The following is a 24083-nucleotide window of genomic DNA, read 5'->3' as shown; positions in this document are numbered from 1 at the left end:
TCTGGTACAGTACTGATACAACACTCTATCAGTTAACAAGATGAGACTTTGTCTGAAGCTCTATCAGGTGTTAGAGAAGACAGAGCAAGGTGTGTTTGTCTCCATCCCATCTGATCCTCTTCTCCTCACCTGATGATGCTGCTATCAGCAGAAGTGCAACTGAAGAGAACTGCAGGTCTCCTGCCCAGCCTAGTTTGAGGTAAATTATCAAAAGTATTTCAAAGACATTTTGGAAACTAGCTCCCAGAAAACACCCTCTGCCCTCCTTTCCTCTCCAAAATAAAACCAATCCAAACTCAAGTACCTGAAGTATAAGCCTTACCCTGTAAATAAACATTCATCAGGGACATATGTCAGAAAAGAAAATAAAAGCAATTGTGCATCATGGGCCTTAGTCTGCATCTACGAAATGAAATGGCAGCACATTCTCTGACAGTCCAGTTCTCACTGCTTTTGAAGATACCACCTTGCTGCATTTAAAAAAGACTCAGTCAAATTGCTCTCAAGAAGGCAAAATAGTTCTTTGTCATAATCCACCTGCGTAATTTAATGTGAGCAAGCTTAAATTTACTTTTACACATACTTGAATGTGTGAAGTTTTTCACAGTGGTACAGTGGTGCCATTGAACTTCCTGGCTTCTCAGCAGTCTTCTCTTTAAATATAGAAAATGCTTTCAGATTTTTCTCTTTTACATGAGGAGCCTTAATATAGTTCCTTGTTTCAAATCCTATTTTGATTTTAATTAAAAATACCTGTAAACACATTTAGCTTTTTAAGGGGTGTCACAAAACCCCTCCTTGCTGCCATTTATCCCAGTGACCATTACTGACTGCACGAGGCAGCATGGTGTGCCCGGCACATCTTTTTTTTTGTGCACAAACGCTCACCACCTTGTTCACTCTGAAACGTTATTTCAGAGCTCTCCCATTGCATCTCACTCCTTAATGGTTTGGAAATAGAGAAAAAAAAATTAAATGATTAAAGTATTTTTAACTGTAACCCATACTCACATGTTCTAAAGAGTGTCTGTTTTCTTCAAGGTGATCTTAAAATAGCTAGCTGTCTCTTCAGTCAGAAATGATAACTAAGGATTTTTATTGGCCTCCAATTTTTTGACTTGAAGATATTTGTAATGAAATCATACTAACTTTGAGGTACAACCTCAGAGCAGAACCTCATTTGGAAATTGACCAAAGATGTCTGGAGCAGGTGAAATAAAGTTGAATAAATTAAGTATTTAAGACTCAAAGACAAACTTTATATGTGATATCTTTAGAACTTCTGATCCCAGATAAATCAGATAAAACTCCTAGAATGGAAGTAATGTGGCTATGTTCATTCAGCTTTAAAGAAGTCAGACATAGCTAACATCAACTTTGTAAGCAAATCATTTAATCCAGCAATTAAAAATGTTCAGGTCGTATATCTCAGAGACTGAAAGCTCATGATTTCATGAAGCTTATATTTAGAAATCTTCACCTTGGTAATGGAAACCACTCAAATCATTTTAAAACGTGAAACATAAAATTTACCATTTCCTACAGAACCTGTTCTTGGGCAGGCTATTTCCTCAGGCTCTTCCAGTTCTGAGACCTGTCAGTTTTCCCAATAGATCTCAAGCATAAGAGCTTTGACACTGCACGGTTTCCAGCTGCAACTCCACACAAAACTGCAAACTAACTGCTCTCCTGACCTGTAGTGCATTACAAGGAAGGACAGTGTGGTAGTTTGAGAATGAGTTAATTTTCTTCGTGCAGTTAGAAACCTTTCTTTTCCACAGCTAGCACAGTCATTATTTGGACTTAGTTTGAGAACAAGCAGATAACACCCCAGCACAGAGTTGATGTTTTTCATTGCTCTGGTCTGAGAGCCAAGGACATTCTGAGTGCTCTGCGCACATGTGTGAGGCATCGAGGAAGGGAGACAGAGCTTGACTGACATCCAGACTGATCAATAAGATTATTCCATCCTGTTAGCATCATGCTTCAGATTTAAGGAGAGTGGGGGGATCTTCCGGTCTCTCTCTCTCGGGAGTGTTCTTGCTCTCGCTCTTGAGTACTTTCTCTTGTGTGCGTTGTTTTTTTGGTCTTCGCTCTTTTTTTCTGGAGCTGGTGGAGTTTTGGTTTGGGACGTTTAGTTTGGCTTTTTGCAATTTTGCAGGGACCTCTGGGCTTTTGTGTCTTTTTTCATTTTTTTTCTCTGTTCGGACCAGGGTGCCGCTTCCTGGGACCGGCTGGTCAGTTGTGGACAGAGTTCGTGAGGAATTGCCTTGAGTATCTTTTATGTCTATCTTATATATGTATTTACTAGTAGTGTATTAGTATTTTGTTATTTTATTAAACTGTGTTTATCTCCATCCAAGTTTCTTCCTTCCCTTTTGATTCTCTCCCCTGTTGCCGGGGAGGAGGACTGGGTAAGTGAGCAGCTATCATGGTTGTATTCCTAGCTTGGGTTAAACCATGACAGACAGCTTTCAGTTCATGAAAGATTCTGTCGTTCTGTGTGAATTATCCTAAAACATGGCAGCTTCACAGGCATACAACCAGTTTTTAACAAGAAAAAACACAGTGAGTAAAGCTTGAGAATAACACATATCAAAACTACTTTCTTCTTGTTGCTTTCCACAAAGAAGCTTTTCTGTTTTTTGGATTAGTCACTAACCCCACATTAGCTTATTTCACTGCCAGCCCATGCGATGCTCTAAACAGGGACTCCCAGTTCCTGCAGCACATTCCTGCCAGCACTCCCCAGCTCTGGGTTAGCTCCATGCACAGCTAAGAGTGAAACAGAAAAATCAGCTGCTCCATTTTAGAAAACAGAGTAGGCTTCAAAAAACATCTTCAGTTTCACAGGCCAGCTCTAATGGCATCTTCTGAGACCCCATCTAAAGCAAATATTTGAGAGCATTGTACCAAAGAGAAAAGCTATTCCTTTAATGAGAACACTGAATTATCTAATTAACAAGTTAGGAAGCTAGGATGTACATTTATAGCATGTCTCTGTTCTCTGGCATAAAAAGGCTGACTGCCCTCTCCCACAGTGTGAAGTGTGTGATGTGAGGCCAGATTTCCTGGAGCAGAGCTCCCAGGTACCTGTGCACCCAGGGACACACCAGTGCTGTGTCTCAGCTCACTTTGCCTAAAGACACCAGGAGCTGACACACCGAGTATCCCTGAGCCCAAGTCCTGGCAGCGTCATGCTCAGCACAGGCTTTGCAGACACTGCCATCTGCATTCAGAAATGTGTCAGAGGACCCTGGAAGGAGAAACCTGGTAGGTGTAGCCTTCTGTCAGGGCATTTGGTCAGGAATTGTGAGATCCGGTTTTAGTGTCCCAAGCAGAAGGGACAGGGACACTCCAGGCATGCTTTCTGTTGACATTCCCAGACTTCAGGGGACTTAGAAAAGTTGACCTCATTCACACAACCTCTGAAGTGAGCTCCCAAACTGAAGAGTTGAAAACCAGAACAAAACCTTGTAGCATTATACACACATCTTCTGTAACCACTGAAGACAAAAGTAAAACTTTCTAAATTTAGTAGCGTGCAAGAATTAACTAAAGTTGCTTTTGCTTTTTATATCTGGAATCCTTAATTCTCTTTTTATCTCAGTCCTTGTTTCCTCTCAGCTGTTTCCCTCCTTCTCACTCTATTTTTATTTTTGCTCCCCCAGGTATAATTTCCGAGGCTTCCGCTGGCTCCAGGCTATGATCTTTGCCATAGAAGAAATAAACAGTAGCCCAACTCTCCTTCCCAACATGACCTTAGGATACAGGATATTTGACACTTGCAATACAGTCTCTAAAGCTCTTGAGGCCACACTGAGTTTTGTGGCCCAGAACAAGATAGACTCCTTGAACCTGGATGAATTCTGCAACTGCTCAGAACATATCCCTTCCACCATTGCAGTTGTGGGGGCAACCGGCTCTGGTATCTCAACTGCCGTGGCCAATCTACTGGGACTCTTTTACATACCTCAGGTATGGTTTCATTCCTCTTGTTTAGATACAGCTGGGGGCTGTTTGGAGAGCTTTAAGTACATTATAGAACCAGGGCATGGTACTTCATTGCTGCCTTATGTGCTCCATCTGTTTCAAACAAAGGAAGGTTTAGAAATGCAATAGCCCTAGCTGTGTGAATATATTCTTGGAGGGCTGAGAGGCAACACAACAATGAGAAGCACTGGCTTTTAAAGTGGGATGACAGTTTACATGTTTATAGTTCCCTCCCAATTTATGTCAAATCAAATTTTTTGTTTGTTTGTTTGTTTGTTTATTTTAGTCAGAGATACAAGTTTTCAGGCTCACATTTGCCAGAGATTTATTTGGGACAGTACAGGTATGTGCAGTGGCATTGCCAGCTTCTCCCTCCCACTCTGCCAATGTGTCCTAACTGCGCACCAGGACATCTCAAGGGGCATTCAGCCTCCATAGCTTGTTTAATCTTTGACATTTCCAATAGAATGTCAAGAATATGGGGGTTTTCTTACAGTAGACATATGTCTTGCTAGCAATTTACAATCCCCAAACACAGAGGTTACTAAGCAGCCAATAACAACATTGAGCTAACAAGAAGACTGAGTCAACAGCAATTTACTACAGGAGGACTAGATCCCTCTAGAGTGGTTTAGTCTGAGAACACAGTTGATTTAGACCAATCATAGGCAGTTGTCAGCCTTGAAAGGTTAGTTGTGATGTTACTTCACCGTGGTCACTGTCTAGTTATGCCCAGCTCTCATAGAGCCCACTTAAGACAGAGTTCAGTCATTGCCAGATACTCTTGGGTCTCACAGTATCTCTGATCATTCAAATAAGTGATCTGTAAAGTTGTTGCTTCTGCTGATCAGGCACTGTGAAGGTTTATTCTGGGCTGACCTGCTTTGCTGTTGCCCTGGGGCCTCCAAAACAGGGTTTGTGAGAGCGTGTGGATACGCCCCACCTTGTCCTGGCATCATCTATGTGGTGGTGTAGTTGTACCAGCTCCTGTGTTACAGCGTCCTTCTTGCTGTCTGCTGATTCTGCTGGGGTCAGTGCCAGCATCCATGGTCCTCTGCCAAGACCCTAAGCAAACCATAAGGCTGGTATATTATAGTTTAATGTTGTTGCTCTTGATTTTAGATTTCCACACTGAAGACAACTTTTGAAAAAATACTTGGCCTTATCCCTTTATGTATTGCCTTCTATAGACATTCTAACATTTCAAAATAGTCTTCTAAAATAAAAAGTGTACCCTTCTAACAAGATTGTATCACACCGCACTCTCAGTCTGTCCTGAGAGGATATATTTTTATTTCAGCCAGAGCTCGAATTCCCATCTGCACTGCAAATGAGGAAGGAAGGATTCTTGTCTGCCTGGTGCACAGTAATATATCTTGTCTATTTAATGTTATTAGTCCAACTGCCTCACAGGAGTCTGAAAAAATGGACATTTGGTCTCTGAGCATAGCAAAAATGGTTTAAAATAAAACCAATATATGCTATCTAGATATTGCCCAGAGTAGCACTGGAAGGTGGTGTGCAATAAGCACGATGATGGCATTTTAAGGCATACTGTTAATTTACACATCACATCACCAGGTGAACAAGGGCAGTCAGGAAGGGTGGGTGAGTTGAACTGAACATAAGAGGTGTTTGCAGTTCTCAGGCTGTCCCTCTGAACAGGGTATGGAGTTTGTGCTACAAGGAAGTAGCCTTATCTAGAGGTTGCAGAAATGGGTATATATCAGGAGGTTCAGTTCTGGAACAAAATCTCAGCCAGGTGGTTGAAGTAGGACAACTAAAAGCAGGCTTTTAAACTGGGAGTTGTTGGCCAGCATTAGAATACCCGTTATCGCTGCCATTTATAGCAAGGCCACTAGCAAATCCATGCTTAATAGACCCTGCATTTCAGTACAAGTTGGAGGTAAATTTTACAATTAATGTAAGGCTCATTACTCATTCAGTTGACATAGAAACTGAAAGTGTTATGACTTAGTTCCATTTCTCAATATCTCACCTCAGTGTACCCTTCTAGCACATACAGCATTGGGTACCTTGCAGAACTGGGGTACTTTCCTGTACCCCCTGGGACTAGGTTTTAGGAGATGAGAGTGGCACTGGTCAAGAGCTTGTCCAGGGGAGGGCATAGCTTTGTGAAAGAAGGATTTGTTCCTGCGACCCTTGAAACTGCACTAGGAGACCTCCTTCTCTTTCTTTTTGCAGAAATATTAAATGCCAGAGTTTGAGGAGGAGATAAGGTTCTCTGTAAATTTCCACTTTGTACAAAATGAACTGTTTATAGAAGACATTTTCAAAGTGAGAGTCAGTCCTAAAGAGTTCAGATACTAATCTCACAATGCAATGATAAGTGAGTTTTAAAAGTTCTCCAGGTCTTTAAACTATTCTTTTCTGGATTTTATGGTTTTCTTCCTACTTGCAGAAAATCAAAATTAAGAGTATATGGCACTTGTTCTGATAGCTTTAGAATAGGAAATAAAATCTCATTTTAACTATAAAACATGGTGGCTCACAGAGCGTGGAATGCTTTCTGGCTTCTTTGCTAATTTTGGCCAGCAATCAGAAAATACTGCTGTGGTAGTATTGACCAGCGTTACCATAACAGTCCACGGGGTCAAGGTGATTGATATACATCTTACTTCAACTGTCAGGGATTGTATATAACACACGTATTGTGCCTGATAGAGCCTATTTATGGATAGAGACAGGGGTGAGACACAAGGATAGACAGACTGTGCTCGCTCTTCAAAATAGGTCTGGTATGGCAATACCAGCCTGCTGCCTTATTATCTGGTTCAGGACAGAAGAAGCCTGCATTTTGTCTAAATTATGTACATTGCACTCATTTATCTAAAAGATACACTCTTCTTGTTTCTGGATTTGGCAGGAACTGCAGCAAGGTGCATATAGGCCACCTGTGGCTTACTGCTTTGCCATTTCTCCAAGCTAGTGTCAGTGTCTTGCTCCCTCAGAACCTTCACCTTACAGATGGACAGGAGCTTACCAGTCTCTTGGGTCTGAGCATCTGCTCCTCTATGTGTGCCTCTGTAAGACAGTCACAGCTACAAGAACATACAGACTCTCAGAATGGATCATGTGCAACCGCAGCCTAACTGAATGTGGCTGCCAGTGTGGTGCTCAGCTTCTCTCTTCATCCCATCTGAGGTTACACAGGTTGACAGTGGTGCTAGATAAACATAGGCAATTTATTCCCAGAAAGTTCACTTCATGGTGTGGTTTGCTTGTTCACTGTGCCGTCACAGGTCAGCTATGCCTCATCCAGTCGTCTCTTGAGCAATAAGAACCAGTTCAAGTCCTTCCTCCGCACAATCCCCAATGACGAGCATCAGGCCACGGCGATGGCAGACATCATCGAGTACTTTCGCTGGAACTGGGTGGGAACAATTGCAGCCGATGATGACTATGGCCGGCCAGGCATTGAAAAGTTTCGGGAGGAGGCAGAGGAGAGAGACATCTGCATTGATTTTAGTGAGCTCATCTCCCAATACTCGGATGAAGAGGAGATCCAGCAGGTGGTGGAGGTCATCCAGAACTCCACAGCAAGGGTGATTGTTGTTTTCTCCAGTGGCCCGGACCTGGAGCCCCTCATCAAAGAGATCGTCAGACGAAACATCACTGGAAAGATCTGGTTGGCAAGTGAGGCCTGGGCCAGCTCTTCCCTGATAGCCATGCCAGAGTTCTTCCGTGTCATTGGCAGCACCATTGGGTTTGCGCTGAAGGCAGGACAGATCCCAGGCTTTCGTGAGTTTCTGCAGAAGGTGCATCCCAAAAAGTCCAACAACAACGGCTTTGCCAAGGAGTTTTGGGAGGAGACGTTTAACTGCTATCTCCCGGATGGGTCCAAAAATTCCCCAGCTTCAACTTCGTTCCACAAGGGCCATGAAGATGGACTGGGAGCTGGAAATGGTACAGCTGCCTTCCGACCTCCATGCACAGGGGATGAAAACATCACCAGTGTGGAGACACCGTACATGGACTACACACACTTGCGGATATCCTATAACGTGTATTTGGCAGTATATTCTATTGCCCATGCCTTGCAGGATATATATACATGTACCCCTGGGAAAGGACTCTTCACTAATGGATCCTGTGCAGACATTAAGAAGGTTGAGGCATGGCAGGTAAGTCCTTTGTTTGCCTGCCTGTGCAATATACTTGCAGAAAAAAAGAAAAGCTGTCCCAGAGCTCTTAGGGTGCCTTTCATAATCCCACATCTGAGGCACCATGTCAGGTGCCTGGAACATAACATATCACTGTGTGCAAGTTAGGTGCACATTTCCACACGACAGGAAATGTAAGGTGTGTTCAGTTTGCCTGTGGTGAAAGGGTCTTAAACTAAGTTAAATTTTCTTGCTTTTGCTAAGGGCCAAAAGTGCGCACACAGACAATTACCAAACTCTGGCTGACGCAAGGTAACTTGATCATATATTGAGCCCTTATATAAACAAGAGGGCCTAGAGAGAGAACATAAATAAGGAAAACAGTTTTTGGAGTTCGTTTTCTTTGGCAAGCTCTATGTCTTTTGCAATCCCATAGCAATTTTCCATACAGGCTGTATTTTTTTTCCGCAGTTTGAAGCTTATATAGGATCAAACTAAAGCAGGTTGAATAATGAAGGAAAACGTGTGAATGTTGGGCAAATAATAGATAGCTGCTTGGGTTTGACAGTGATATTTGTGAACTTATAAAATGATACTAACAACTTAGTCACATTTGTGAATTAATTCAGTGTGTTTTGCCCACCAGCGTATGGATGGTATTCTGGCATTTTGTCTTCTGGTTCTTTATGAATACTCTATATCTTACCATATGTTTGCTTGTGCTATCTGATGTGATATTCAGTATGTGTTTTTAGTCTCTACTGCATTCTTAAATAATAGAGTTAGCTTGTAAGGCTATCAAATGAACATATGCCAAATATGTAGCAAATTCTGTTTGCCCAGTTCTGGTCACCACAGAAAAATTTGGCCCAAACATGCCTGGAATCAGAACAACACAGATGAATATCAGGAGGATCACATCCCTGTTTGCATGTGTAATTTCATCTGTTCAAAATAGTCTGAACAAAATAAAGGCTGTTCATGCCACGAACTTTGCAGATGTTGGATAAGAATTTGCACGTGGGAACTGTAATTTGGTTCCTGTCTAGTCTCAGTCAACTCAGAAACATCAGTCAGGTCAAAGTAAAAGGCTTTGTCTTTGCATTTATGAGAAAACTGCATTTCTCTAGGTACCTGACTTGGGTTTACGGAAAACACTTTACTCAGAGTTGATGAGTGCAGGGTTTCACCCTGGTTTATGAGAATCCTGCGATTGATGGCTCTCTCTGAGGGTTCCCTGTTTCAAAGCTGTTCTGCTTTTCAGGAGCATACTGGTAGAAGTGGGTGAGTCACAGGCAGATTTAGCTTTCACTGTGTCAGTAAAAATGATCCAGAATGAATATATTTTAATTTATTCCCATATGCTTTGTCAACTTGGAATTAAATCAGGATATTAATACCATAGCTAAGTAAAATAATGTGGTGTTTATTGAGGTTTCCACAATCAGGAAGAATGTCCTCTCATTTCTGTGTTGTTTGTGTGGTGCTGAAGGATGGCTGTATCAAAATGTAAAGCATCCTACTGGTCTAGGCTTTTGGGTATGTATACTTGCCTTAAAAGAGGGAATCAGCATCAAGAAAGAGTATGTGGAGTAGGAATAGTGGGTGCTACAAGGGAACAAGCTGTATTTGAAAAGAACACCATTATATGGTGTTTGCTGTCAAGCATATTTGGTATTTGTGCATTTTTGCACTTCATTTCAAAATCAAACACATGAATAGCAGCTAAATGCCAAATACGTGTCATATTTAGTATTGTGGCTCATTACCCTCGGGAAACTTTCCTCAGCCCCAGGGACAATGAGTTCACCTCACAAATGGACTTTCTACAGCACTCCAGAGAGCAGTTTTCTGACAACCAGGTAGAAGAAAACCCTTATACTGAAGTCAGTCTCATTTGCAGCGGTATTTCTGTAACAGAGTCTGCTATCACTGACCAGCTGGTCTGTGGGACAGATAAGGCGAACCCCATGAACTCATAGCTCCATTAGCCTGAGCTTTTGCTCAGAGCAGCCCTTGCCAGCGGGGTCGGTGGCTGGGGAGGGTAAATTATGTGTTCCACAATTTAATTATGTACCATTTAATTTTGCTGCCTTTCAATAGTGTTATTCTATTAACACACATGAGTTATTATTTATACCTTGTCTGCTAATGGTTAAATTTATGTACTCAGAATATAAACCTTTTTGGAGGAGCTGGTTTATATAATTTGTGGAGAGTGCTTGTTTGGGTCTGTATGTAAAAATAACATTTTTACCTCAGCGATCAGTTCATTTGAGCTGGACAGCAGGAAGGCTAGCACAGAATTCCTGAGAGTCAGTTAAATTGAGTGTAATTCTCCTATTACAAATTTACCATCTACTTTTTAACAAAGCTCTAAGTATGTTTCACCATGGGGTGCATGGGATTTTTCTGTGTCTCCCAAGCTGAAATATCAAATACTAACGACTGCCTTCTCCACTTCTTTATAGCTACTTATTTAAGAAGCTGCTGTCATGTTTTCTCCACCTGAAATGGTGCTTGTGACAGACCCTGTTCATAAACCCCATCACAGAATCACAGAATGTTCAGGATTGGAAGGGACCTACAAAGATCATATAGTCCAATCCCCCTTCCGGAGCAGGAACACCCAGATGAGGTTACACAGGAATGTGTCCAGGCGGGTTTTGAATGTCTGCAGAGAAGGAGACTCCACAACCTCCCTGGGCAGCCTGTTCCAGTGCTCTGTCACCCTCGCTGAGAAGAAGTTTATTCTCATATTTAAGTGGAACCTCCTGTGTTCCAGTTTATACCCATTGCCCCTTGTCCTACCATTGGTTGTCACCGAGAAGAGCCTGGCTCCATCCTCCTGACACTCACCCTTTACATATTTATAAACATTAATGAGGTCACCCCTCAGTCTCCTCCAAGCTAAAGAGACCCAGCTCCCTCAGCCTTTCCTCATACGGGAGATTCTCCACTCCCTTAACCATCTTTGTGGCTCTGTGCTTGACTCTCTCCAGCAGTTCCCTGTCCTTGTTGAACTGAGGGGCCCAGAAATGAGCACAGTATTCCAGATACAGTCTCATCTTGGTTCCTTTTGTTTTATCAGCATTTCTGAAGCTGGCTGTGGGCTTCCTCACTAGAGATGGAAATGGTGAGCCGGAGCCCACAGGCTGCCACAGCATTTGCCCAGAGCTGCGGAGATGCAGGCGCAGGCAGAGCTGGGGAGCAGGCAGGGCAGCTTGCAGGCAGGAGCTGTGCCACTCACTCCACATGTGCAGTTCCCATGTCTCTTCCATGTGTGAGAGCTCTTCTGGGTGGCTGCATATACAGACCAGAATAGCCTGTGCGCACTTTGCAAGACGCTCGGCTCAGTCTTTTCTACAGGGGCTGTAACCAAAAAGCACAGTCGTGCTAACAAGGTTCAGAGTCTTCTATCTGAAAATGGGAAAACCGGCACTTCTGTACTCTACAGAAGATTACAGACGTTAATAGCACATCTGTGCTGACCTTATTCTGAGCAATGTGTGTGCCTGCAGCTGTCATGTTTTAATAACCTACGCTACCGCAAGGCAGAAGATCATTCAGGTGCACACCTTTGCAAGATGCCTGCAGACAGCAGATAGTATTCTCTGCACGTGCCATTGTTGTGCCCTGCACAATATTGATCAAGATCAGATTAATTACTTCTTTTTGCAGCGTTTTGTTCAGGTAACAAAAAGGTGCAAGGCAATCCAGAACAAAATGTTTAAGCAATTTCTGTCACATTTGGAAAAGGCAAAATTTTACACAAAGCAGTAAAGATTAAAGTGAATGACTGCAAATAGTACAACAGAAAGAATCCTCTTAAAGAAGTCTGTCACCTCTGATCCTCAGATACTCATTCTCTTTCACTGGTGGGCTGTGATTTTTTTAGGAGACTGTTTGAGTAGAGCTATTTTTGTGTGTTGAACTGGTTCACTGGTTCATGGACCGGCCTCCCCCAAATACAGGCTCTCCCATAAGCTATAGAATAGCAGTGGGAAGGTATGGCAAGGTGGGACATAGGCTCAGGGCTCCTGTACTGATGCTGCTGCTTTGTCAAAATTCCCTGCATCTCTGGCTTTTTTCTCTGTAACAGCTCAGTCTCCTTTTGAAGCCCTTTTTTCTTAGTATCTTCCTTGATAAGATTTCCCAGGTCCCTCAAGTTCTTTCTTGGTCTCTGCTCATGTGGCTATTCCCATGGTCACTTCTAACAGCAAGTCCATCTGTTCTTTTTTCAATTCCCCTATGAAGAAAGGTTTATAATCTTTTGGGGCATTTAAAGGAGCCTCTGGTGTCTCTCTCATTTCAAACACTGGATGGTCCTGCAAAAAAAAGAGGAGGAAAACCAGTAAGAGATCCTAATCTGTCCTTCAGAGCAAATATTTATTATTTGATTTTCTTTCTAAGTGAGAAGAGGAAAACCCTGTGTTCTCCTCAGACATTCACTCCATGTTTCTGCCCATTCATTTGGGTTCTTGGTGATTGCCAACAAGCAGCTGATGGGCCTCTCCCTCTTTCTGTCTCACAGTAAAAGCATTGTGATTAAATAGTGAAGATAGGCTCCTGTGGATTTGAGAAAGTAAAGGTGTGCAGTCACAAGTTCATGCAGGAGAGCATCCTTAGGTGGACTTCCAGACAGTTTTCAGGTTGTGGTTACCCTGGAGACTGTGAACTTTGGCAGGTTCATGAGTGAAAAATGAGATAGCTCTTCTGGGCATCAAGGCAGAGCATGTTACACAGGCTGAAAAAGCTGCTGTCCTAGAGATCAGAAGGTTAAAGACATGCTTATGTAAATTATTTTATGCCTGGAAATCTGATTGACTTCAGACTTAGTGAAAAGCTGCCAGATGTTATTCCACAAAATAAAAGCAAATACAAGTTGGCTTCACGTAGCAACTTGTGAAGTCTTTTATTACACCTGTGTACCTCCCAGCCAACAGTTCCTTCCTCTGTGCTGGTGACAGAAACTATGAAGAGCTGACATAGATTGGTGCCTTCTCCAGCTTTACATTTTGGTATGTCTGGCTGGCTGAAAATTGATTCTGCAAGGCTTTAAATAAGTGAATGATGCCTTAGATGACATACGTCTCTCCAGACCTTTGAGCCTAAGGGCTTATCTAATCAATTTTGTGTCTATTGAACTACATAGGCCTGTCTGAACAATTAAAATGATGTATTTAAAACAGCTGCTTTGTGGTATAGAGAATGAAACAATATCAAAACAGGTATTAACTGAGGGTGCTGTGAAGATCAATCATGCAGGAAGAATCGCAGTGAAGACTGAGGAAACTGCTGAGTATCAGGCAACTGCAAAACCTCACCTACATTACACTACAAATACACTGGAGATACATTTGTTATGGATAGAAACCAGTGTGCCTTTGTTGTGAGAGACAGAATCAAGAGGCAGACAATGTGAGCCCACACAGAGAAATGTGTGGGTCAATAGAGCAAACACAGCTATTTCCCCACAAGGGCAATTACAGATGATTGCATCTTCGTCAATTTGGAGGTAACTTACTGTCAGCTGAGAACATGATTTGTGAGCTCTTCAACTAAGCAGACAATAAATGCAGTATTATTTAGATGTCTCTGCAACTAAAAGGAGAAAGACTTTACTAAAGGGGAGGTCAGGCCTGTAATATCACCAGTAGAAAATGCGCAGGGAAATCAACACCCTTACAGGGCTATTAGAAGAGTAAATGAACTGCATGTAGCAAATACACAGTCTCTATGTAATGAAATAAGGAGTTGTGGTTATTAATTACTTGGTAGAGAATGGCTGAAATCCTTCTAAATAAGGGTAGTACACACTGTCTGATGACAAAAAAAAAGAGCAGTATTCCTGCCCACTCCCCAAACGTGTTAGATTTTTCATAAAAGTAATTTCTAGTATAGTCACTTATATACTGCATCACAACAAAAGCTGCATTTGAAAATAAGCATTTTCTAATATTTATGAAGCTCATTTGTACCTTTGTTACTTGGGGAAAATAAGTCTGTTTTTCAGCCTATATTGGACCTGAGAATTTTAGGGAAGGCTCCACGAAATGCTTATATAATGTCTCTGGATATAGCGACTTCAGATAATAATAATCCCTTGAATTACCAAGGCGTCAGTATCTTTTACTAAGACACAGCATGTCTTTGTTACCCTAAAGGATGTAAAGTTTCTTCTAGGACTGACCTTTCCTGATGCTACTCACAAATGGAGCTGGTGACAAAGGGAACCTTGAGAGCCTCCTAAAGGCACTCAGAATCTGAGGAAACTAGTAGATTTATCAAAAATTCAGTTTCATGTTGGAATCATTCCCCTGACTTGGCTGATTAAAGTAGGGTTGAAGCTAACTTCAGAGGCATGATAATCATGTTATAGTTTGTTTTTTTCTTTCTGGGTGGTCACAGATGCTTTATGAGCCAGCCACATCGTTTTAACCTGAAAGTGAACTTTCTGCGCTATGAATGACTGCTGTTACTCTACTAAGTGGGTAATGTTTGCAAGAAGGCCACCAAATTACTTTTTATGGCATATTAAGAACCCTTTTGCCTTACAGAATTAGGAGTGATCTCACTAGAGCAGATGCAGTGGTTTGCTCAGAAAGGATTTTTACTTGCAACTCTAGGAGGAATTCTGTGAGAGTTATTTAGGAACCGTAGAAATCAAAGCCTTGACAAGATTTCTTTGTTGGTTGAGACATTGATAGAGGAAATGGAAAAAAATGGTTTTAAGCTAGTAGGCAAGTGGAACATACGCCAAAACAGAGTTACACTGAAACTACAGGGACTTTAGTTGACCATTAATGGGACCTGTGACTGTGCTTGCAACAGGTGCCCGTTCTTAATATCCAAAATAGTTGTGTGTGTTCAGTCACCTCAGTGTGACCATAGGAAACTTCAGGTCTATCTCCTTTCCTTTCCTTTCCTTTCCTTTCCTTTCCTTTCCTTTCCTTTCCTTTCCTTTCCTTTCCTTTCCTTTCCTTTCCTTTCCTTTCCTTTCCTTTCCTTTCCTTTCCTTTCCTTTCCTTTCCTTTCTTTCCTTTCCTTTCCTTTCCCTTCTCTTCTCTTCTCTTCTCTTCTCTTTCTTTTCTCCTTTCCTTTCTCCTTTCCTTTCCTTTCCTTTCCTTTCCTTTCCTTTCCTTTCTCTTCTCTTCCCTTCTCTTCCCTTCTTCTCTTCTCTTCTCTTCTCTTCTCTTCTCTTCTCTTCTCTTCTCTTCTCTTCTCTTCTCTTCTCTTCTCTTTCTTTTCTCCTTTCCTTTCTCCTTTCCTTTCCTTTCCTTTCCTTTCCTTTCCTTTCCTTTCCTTTCCTTTCCTTTCCTTTCCTTTCCTTTCCTTTCTTTCCTTTCCTTTCCTTTCCTTTCTTTCCTTTCCTTTCCTTTCCTTTCCTTTCACCTTGCCTTGCCTTCTTTCCTTTCTTTTTTTTCTTTCTTTTTTTTTATTTTTTCTTTTTTTTTAATGGATAGTAATTCTTGAGTATGTTATAAATAACCATAGAATAGAACTCAGGTTTGACAATTTACCATTGTTTTGTTGACACCAAGTATGCAGTATCAGTTGGATGTCATTCTAACACAGAGAGGCAACTTCCCCAAGCATTGAAGTAATTCATCCCATAGTTCTAAATAAGAAAGAATTTACAGTCAAAAGCCACAACTTCCTCCTGGCCTAGAGACAGGCACCGTTCTTCAAATCAGTATCAGCAGTGTTCTGTGCAGGATGCAGTTTCAGACCTTGTTGGGACTTTGAACAGACTGATCCATAAAGGGTTGTTAAGAGAAAGTGACAGCAAATGGGTGCAGAGAGACACATACACAGACTCATTCTCTGCACAGCTGGGTAGAGACAGCATTAAACACCTCCTGGAAAAGACATTTCAATCAGATCTGTATTACACAAGACATTATATGTGAATTAAGCTACTTGAAAAAACCGACCTTATAGAATAACCATTTGCTCTATTATTAGCTTTACTAATTGGACAATTAATTATATATTGTTTAGTATTAAATTTAGACATAAATTAATGAAAAGAGCCCTATCTTAAGCCTTTAGATACTTTGCCATAATAGTTATTGTGCAGTATGATGACATCTCAAGAGCATCAAAACATCATTCACTAAGTTGGGACTTCGGCCAATTGATCCATCACCATCAGTATACACAGTACCCAGGGCCATTGTACTCAGTGGATTTCTTCATATTGCACTTATTACAAGTGAAAAACAAATCAATTATGGCACCAAGTATAGAGTGGGTGGCCATAATGGTTCTTTCATATCATGGCTGTAGTTAAATACAGCACAAAATACATCTAACAGCACTGGCAGCTAGCTCTCACCGTACCTGTACCATTGCCTTTGTCTGTCCAGAGACCATCTTGTCTCACAAAACCTTAATAAAAACCTAAATAGTGTTTAAATAGAATCGCTTTCCAAAGGATAATGCAGTTTGAAATCCTTTGTAATCTTGAAAAGTAATCTTGATCCAGCGAAGGGGTGCTTCATATTGGATGTAAAGCCCAGGTATTTAACTTCTGAAGGGCTCTGTTTGCCAGCCAAACTTGTGTTTAGCAAGATTTCTTTTCCCCAAAGACATGCTGACTAGCAGACCTTTTTTTTATTAGTAGGATCCATGGCAGGTCACATCTCTTGTCTCAGGTCATGTCTTATTTCTAGTTGGGATTTAACTGACCTTTAGTTTCATTGGTCCTTACTTGGCCTTGCTCCATTAAATTTAAAAGTCCAGATGAAGGACTTGTCATTTTTCTCAATATGGTATTTATGCACATTGATCAAATTATTCCTCAGTCTTATCTTGATAATTTAAACAAAGTAGGTTTTAGTCATAAGATGTGTATTTCTGTATCTTGCCCATTAACTCATCTTTCTTTTGGCATATATTCAGTATTACTCCAACAGCCAGACAGTGAAACAAAATCCCACATTTACATACACTTATTACTTCCTAATTTATACGTACACAAATTATATTAACCTTCCTCGCCACAGCATGCAATGCAAAGGTCACATGAAGTTGCCAGAAATGCTTTGCGGGATATGGTACCCTTAGTGTGCTGGAATTTGTTATGCCTTGATACATAAGCCTGAATTTCACTATGTTAAACACAGATGCGAGGGTGCTGTCTGAGGGAATGCTTTGTCTTAATTGTTATTTACCATTATGTTAATCCACACATTTTCTGCAAATTTTCCCAGCAGTGCTGTTATTTTCTGCCAGAGTATTGATGAACATATCAAGTAACAGTGAGTTGTTTACTGAGGCTGGAGGAATTTCCCCTGAGCTGTTGATCTGTCTCTGTTGATACCTGTTTTTACAAATCTGTCAGGCAATTCTTGATCTACAAATGGATGCTTTACATTAAATGTGAAGCTCAGAACTTTCACTTCTAAAAGGGTGTGTTTGTCAAACAAACTTGGATTTAACAAGACCTGTATTCCTCAGAGCTTTATTGATTTGCAGCAATTATATTTCTGTCCTGTAATTTTGTATTAATTGATCCTTGACCCAGACATCTTGTTTTCCTATTGTTTTTTTTCTGAGATTTATGTCAGTCTAACCAGCTACTTGATCACAGAGGACATCCCTCTGCCTTCGATGATACTGTCTTTGCTTGGCAGCTGTCACAGCCCATCAGAGGCTGACTCAGGAGCAGCCCACTGAGCAAAAGCACAAGCCCCTGTCAGAGGGGTTAGCTCTGATTCATGCCCTGCAGAGACTGACAAAGGGGAAACTTCAGGCACGCTGTTGGGAGTGCATTACATGGGCATGTGTACCAGAAAGGTGAATTGGGATTGCTGTGGAATGATGTTAGATAACATATTGACTTTGTCATTCAAAGCCTGTGGCATTTTTATGTGTATATCATAAACCTACTCTATTAGCACTCTTTTTATTGCTCCTGGAGTGCTGTGATGAACAGTCTGGTTCTGTCAGCCTTTTAGATCCAATTTAAATTGCTCGGGCTGTTCTCTAATCTCTTTTTAAGGACCTTCTACCTCTGTTAATGTCACATTATGGCTCCAAAACAAATGCCCTTGGGATAAGAACGTCCAGGGGTTTTTTTGATAGCAAGGGCAATAACACAGAATTCAGTTAGCTTTCTTGCTCCTCCCCTTACCTGTCTCTTTAGCTTTCCATCCTCTTTAGCTTTCTCTTACACCCTTATGTCATGAGGATCTGGCATACATGACACCTCTCAATTTTAATATATTCAACAAATTTCTTATGTTGCCTGGTGATTTTTCTCCAGGTTTCTTGTATGTTCTACTTTCCATTGATATAATACTTGTGTTTCACAGCCTTGTTTGAATGGTCCATGTTGGATAAGTGTTTTTAAAAGCACACCATAATAAATACTGCTGTGTGAGCTTTCTTTGTATGAATGATGAGGATAGCAATGTGTCACTACTCATTAATTAATGACTTTTTTTATAGTGAACACAGCCAAAATCCAAACTGTTGATGGGTTGATGGGATAACTGGTTTATCATGCATAGGGTACAGTAATTCAGTCCTTTCCTCTACCTTGTCCATGGATATTCTCCATTCGGTTGGGTACCGAAACCTCTGACATCACTGGCCTACACTTGTACATCACTCAGTCAGAGACTACTCAGAAGCCTTCTTGACTTTGTATAGCATTATATTCCGTGTCTAGGGATTCTCCACAGACATTATTTTTCCATTCTCTACCATGATTTTTGTCTTGATTACTAGGAACTCCATTAATGCTCACAGTATTTGTAAGAAGGGGAGAGATGCTGTCACTCCAGCCATTTTCCTGCAGAAAAAATGTGCTTTTGCAGACCTCAGGCAGTAGATCAGATTAATTCTGTTTGGGATAGCACTGAACTGGGACTGAGGTTACTCCAGATACCTTAACTCCCAAAGTTACTCGTAAGAAGGCTTATTTTTGACTCTTGGGAATTAATAGTACAATATCATGCTTTGGGCTACACAGATATGTTGGGGTACCATCACACAGCTGGATCTTAATTTAAAAGAAAAAAAGAAAAAAATGTTAGAGGAAAAAACTCTTACTTTAAAAGGGAACTAAAGTTATTTTGAAACAGCGTTAATTCACATTGCTGTTGTCATCTCCCTTCTTCCCTGGGGTTAAGTCAAACTCACTAACTGCAGTTAAATCCAAGTTAATTGCAACAACACTGTCCAAACAAGCATTTTTACAGACACAAAATAAAGCATTTCCCCTTTTTCCCATTAAAGAAGTAATTACAATTTAAAATGGAACTGTGACTTGGAGGTCACCTTTTAAAGTTTGACTTTAGAAAAATACATTTGCACTGAATTTCAGTTGACTGGATTTCACATGATGTTTTCCTGTGTAAATCTTTGGTTTCAGAAAATTATATAGCTGAGATGTACGCAGAGGATGTTCCCACTCCTGTTCCTGAGGTATCATGTGTATCCAGTGGAGGCCAAGAACATGAAAACTTTCTTGCTATATTTTCCAGTCATGTCACGCTTAGCAAAATCATCATCCTTTATCACAGCACACTTACGCAATGTACTGTTAGCTATCAGTGTTGTATTAAGCAGTATGAGCTCAAGACTTGCATTCTGTGGACAAGTGTGCTTAAAACAGCAGTTGTTCAAGTGTCCAGGATGAGATTTTGAGGACCTTCAGGAAACAAAATATCCCTACTGTGTCCCCTGACATCCTAACTGATAGTTAAATTGGCCTGTAAAACCAGCCATGTGATGCGGAAATGATGTAAGATCATTTCTTGATTCCTCTGGGAACCTCTGTGATTCCAGACACTGGTCTATCTCAAGCATTTTAGAGCCAGGTATTCAAGCATCTGCAAGCACTAGTAAATATCTAATCGGATTTTCTAAAGTATCTCAGTTAGACCTGACTCGTGATTTAGACCTCTGCTGTAAAATCCATTAGGCTTGTGGTTTTCATTTTTTTCTGGTCGCCCTTGTAATCATAATACCTTAGTAAATCTGACCCTAAATCAGATTAGCCCTGTTTTATATCAAGTCTCTTTTTGAAATGCATGCCTTTGACATTTTTGTTCTAAAAGTGACTTGCTCATACTGTTGTAGCAGCTATTAATTTGTTACTTCTGTCACCCTTCACAGTCAAGAAAGCATCAAAGCTGCTGCAGCAAAGGAACTGCCAAACACATTCCACTAAGCAGCAAGTGAGGTGCTTCCAGCACAGTCCACCTGAGTTGCTCCGTTTCCCAATTTCTGCAAATTTCTTTCAGACGGCCTGCTTCTCTGTCACAAAGCAAAACCAAAATGTATGCATGGGTGCATACATCAGCACCACTGCTGCCCCTCCTCAAGCAGAGGCCACTGCTCAATATATATAGAGAGAGATCCATCTCTCATCTGCCTAGGGATCTCGTATCCATGATGGAAGCAAAACCAAACCAAACCAGTTATCAGTTAAAATATGCCAATCAGCACATCTTGTCATGGCAGCTTGATGTCCTGCTCTTCTCTGAATACCTGAATAAGGTCAGTTGGCCTTGCAGGAGTCTCTGCTTCTGTGAGAATATGTCACCTCTTTCCCACAAATAACTATATGTGTCATAAACAGTTAAACAGTCCCACACTTTGATTTTTCTTCAAATGGAAGTCAGACTGGCTAAGAGCTATCATCACCACCTCTGGACCCCTCTAATGTTCCTTTAATTTTATTTTTATTTCCTGATAAAGTGACTAGAACTAATCGCATTTTCCAAGGGAAACTGTACTGTCTATGTACATATTTGCACCATATTTCAATGTCCTTTATTTCATATCTTAACATTTTACTTGCTCTTTCAACAGCATAATGCAGAGTGTTTGTTACTGAGCTGCTTACAACAATAAACAGGTCTATTTCTTGAGTGATTGGTTAATTTAGCTCCAACAAAAATTATTAATAGCTTAAATTATTATTTCTAACATATGGCACATTGTATTTGTCGTACACACTTAGCCTTCAGTCATGCTGTCCATTGACCTACCTAGCTTTATGAGGATGTCATTCAGTTCTATCAAAGCACAACAACTTTGAATGTTCTTGAGTTATTCTCAGCCTCTGTACAGCTAATCGTGAGTCTTGAACTGAACTCTTTCTTTCATCCTGTTTTTCAAGTCACTGGCAGATCTAGCATTTCACCAGAGCTGGGATGTCCACCCCATCTTGCCTGAATTCCTTTGCAGTGTTGTCAATGAATCTCTGGCTGACTATCAATGTTCCCCCTCTTCAACTCTTTGACACCAGCCCTTCTTCCAGAGTTTATCTCCCTTTGTTCATCTGCACTGCTACCTGCCTGACAGTTTCAATCCTGGAGTACGGCCCATTCCTTGTACAGTAGGTGATGACTGGTCTTCATTACTTGAGCATGATGTGCCCAGTATTCCATCTGCAGACCTGGCCCACCTTGTGCCTGGGGCTGGACATGTGTGACAGAATGCTGTCCCATTTTTTGTGAGGTGTTTACAGTGAGAGTCCCAGGTCTCTTCCAGGGTCCCTTTCAACTTCTCTGTCTGGGTAACCCTTATAGTGATAAACAGTATTAACAGTCACTTTTTCAGAGCAGAAAACCAGTAGAAATTAGGCAGCTTATGTGGAATGTCACGATGGTGCATGAGAATGAATCACATCCTCCATTGGCTAAAGAACTCTGTTATCTTCTGAATGGCCTTGGGAAAAAGGTGAGATTAACAGTGTTGGCATGTCCTGGAATCTTGGTTTTAAAAAACCCATCAGCACTACCTATTGTCCCCACCAGTGCACAATGGGCAACAGGGAAGGAAGAGATACTATAGGGGGGAAAGGAGAGTTCATCCCCTCTCGGAAAGAAGAATGCTTTGTGCAGAAGAGCTGGGTGCAACTAATCTTCCCCCACCTCAGGCTTCTGGAAACAGATATTACTGACTCAAGGGGCCAGGGCCACCGCCTTCCTGCCTGCCAGGTTTTTTGTGTCAGAACTAGTCAATTCTGTGATGACAGCACTGCCTTTGGGAGAACCTAAAAGTTGGCTCTGCATAAAAAACAGGCAGAACAAGATAATCCAAAGTAGACAATGCAGCAGGAATTAAATATTGATATAGACAGTAACAAAGCTTTGCTAGCATGTAAATAAAGATAGATGGATAGATGGAAATGAAAGGAAGGAAGAAAGAAAATAAAAATCTGTGTCTTCAGGAGACATTTCTCTTGAAGTATTTTATAAGTAAGTCTTTCAGAACTGGCATGGGCATATTTCCTCCTGATACTTGACCACTGGCAAAAGCAGAATCCTGTATACCATGACCACTGGGTTAATGTAATAGCTGAGCTCTCAAGTCCTTAATACCTGTTGCAGCATTATGAAAGCATCTTCTTCAGGTGCTTGATTAGGAATCCAAAACAAGAAGGGAGAATGAGCCCTCAACAATATGGAATGGAAAGGAGGACTTGCCGTTGCCAGTACAGTCACCAGCTTTCCATCTTCACACTGAGCCATGAAGTGGAATTGTTTGCTGCTCTCAGGATGGGCACCTTACCAAAGCAAAGAGATTGGTACCCACCAGTCCAGAACTGTTTTACAGGCCTGGATATAGCTAGGTAGACAGAAATTAAAACTCAGGATGGGAAAACTGTCAAGAGAGGATTCCTTGCAACTGCGTGTTAGGAGGGTGTCGCAGTTTAAGCCGAGCTAGCAATGTAACCATGATAGCTGCTTGCTACTTCCTTCACTCCCCCACCCAGCAAATATGGGAGAGAATCAAAAAGGAAGGGAGAAACTTGTGGATTGAGATAAACACAGTTTAACAAAATCACACTAATCTATAAAATGGAAATAGAATATAAAATAAAACATACTCAGTGCAATTCCTCACGAACTCCATCCGCACTGAGCAGCCAGTCCCAGGAAACAACACCTGGTGCCAACAGCTGATCCCAGAGAGAGAAAAAAAAGGCGAAAAGGCCCAGAGGCCTCTCCAAAACAGCAGGATGGCTAAAGGCCAAACTAATGAAAGTCCCAAACGAAACTCCCCCAAACAGGTCTCGTCCTAGGTCTGAGAAGGTTCTGACTGTCCTTAACTATGAAGCATGATTCTAATGAGATGGAATATTCTTATTGATCAGTCTGGATGCCAGTCAAGCTCTGCCCCATCTATGCCCCCCTTACTAGCCACCTCACACCTGTGGGCAGAGCTCCGAACATCCTTGGCTCTCAGACTAGAGCAATTAAAAACATTAACTCTGTCCCAGGGTGTTATCTTCTTGTTCTCAAACTAAGTCCGAACAGTGACCATGCTAGATACAAAAATAAAGGTTTCTAACTGCATGAAGGAAAATTAACTAGTATTCAGTCAAACCAGCACAGAGGGGGAATTGGAATTGTTTGTTGTTCATGTGGACAGACACTTGTAATGTGCCCAGGTTCACTTCCCTTGCAGGACCATTTGATCTAGTGAGGAAACAAACTGCAGAAGGAAGCCAAGGTTATTAAACTCTTGCTGGTATATATGGAGACTAGTGAGGACGTGTCACTGTTGAGACAGAGTAAATGACAATCCATAGTAGATCTGGATACTGCCATTTAGTTAAGAACTACCAAGACTAGAGTTTTTAACCTGCTTAGTACCTTCCTCACTTTCCCCACTTTAGTCCAGCTGCTATCCATATGTACAAATAATGCATTCTGCTTGCAGCTAGCAAGAAGCAGGCTTGTGCTCTAGAGTAGAAAAGTTCGCTTTTGGACATCCATGCATACACACAATTATCTGCGGCCTGACAGCATTCACAATTTAAGTGGGGGGCTTTTTGCCTGTCGTCAGTCCTACTAGTGACACGAAGTGCCTACTGCAGATCAAGAAAAGATGGAGAAAGGCTAAGGAAGCTTGGAAGCCAAACAAAGGTATTAAGGTATTGGTGATTATTAGAAGTGAGACAGCATCCTTCACATAGCTGAGTTATGTCCAGTG

The 24083-nt window shown here is 41.4% G+C and overlaps 1 protein-coding gene across 1 annotated transcript in view; it reads left to right on the top strand.

The window, feature by feature from the left end:
* The window catches only part of CASR (calcium sensing receptor), a gene marked incomplete at both ends in the record, with an annotated part of 43101 nt that overhangs the window by 5586 nt on the left and 13432 nt on the right, over positions 1 to 24083 (top strand). Inside the window, 2 exons of the mRNA XM_080359395.1 lie at positions 3672 to 3978; positions 7257 to 8138. Coding sequence (XP_080215521.1) covers positions 3672 to 3978; positions 7257 to 8138 — 1189 coding nt within the window. The remainder of the gene's footprint in view (positions 1 to 3671; positions 3979 to 7256; positions 8139 to 24083) is intronic.

This window comes from Nesoenas mayeri (assembly GCF_963082525.1).
Source record: "Nesoenas mayeri genome assembly, chromosome: 1".
Taxonomy (NCBI): domain Eukaryota; kingdom Metazoa; phylum Chordata; class Aves; order Columbiformes; family Columbidae; genus Nesoenas; species Nesoenas mayeri.
The sequence above is the reverse complement of the archived record's forward strand: the minus strand, read 5'-3'. Positions and strand labels throughout refer to the sequence as shown.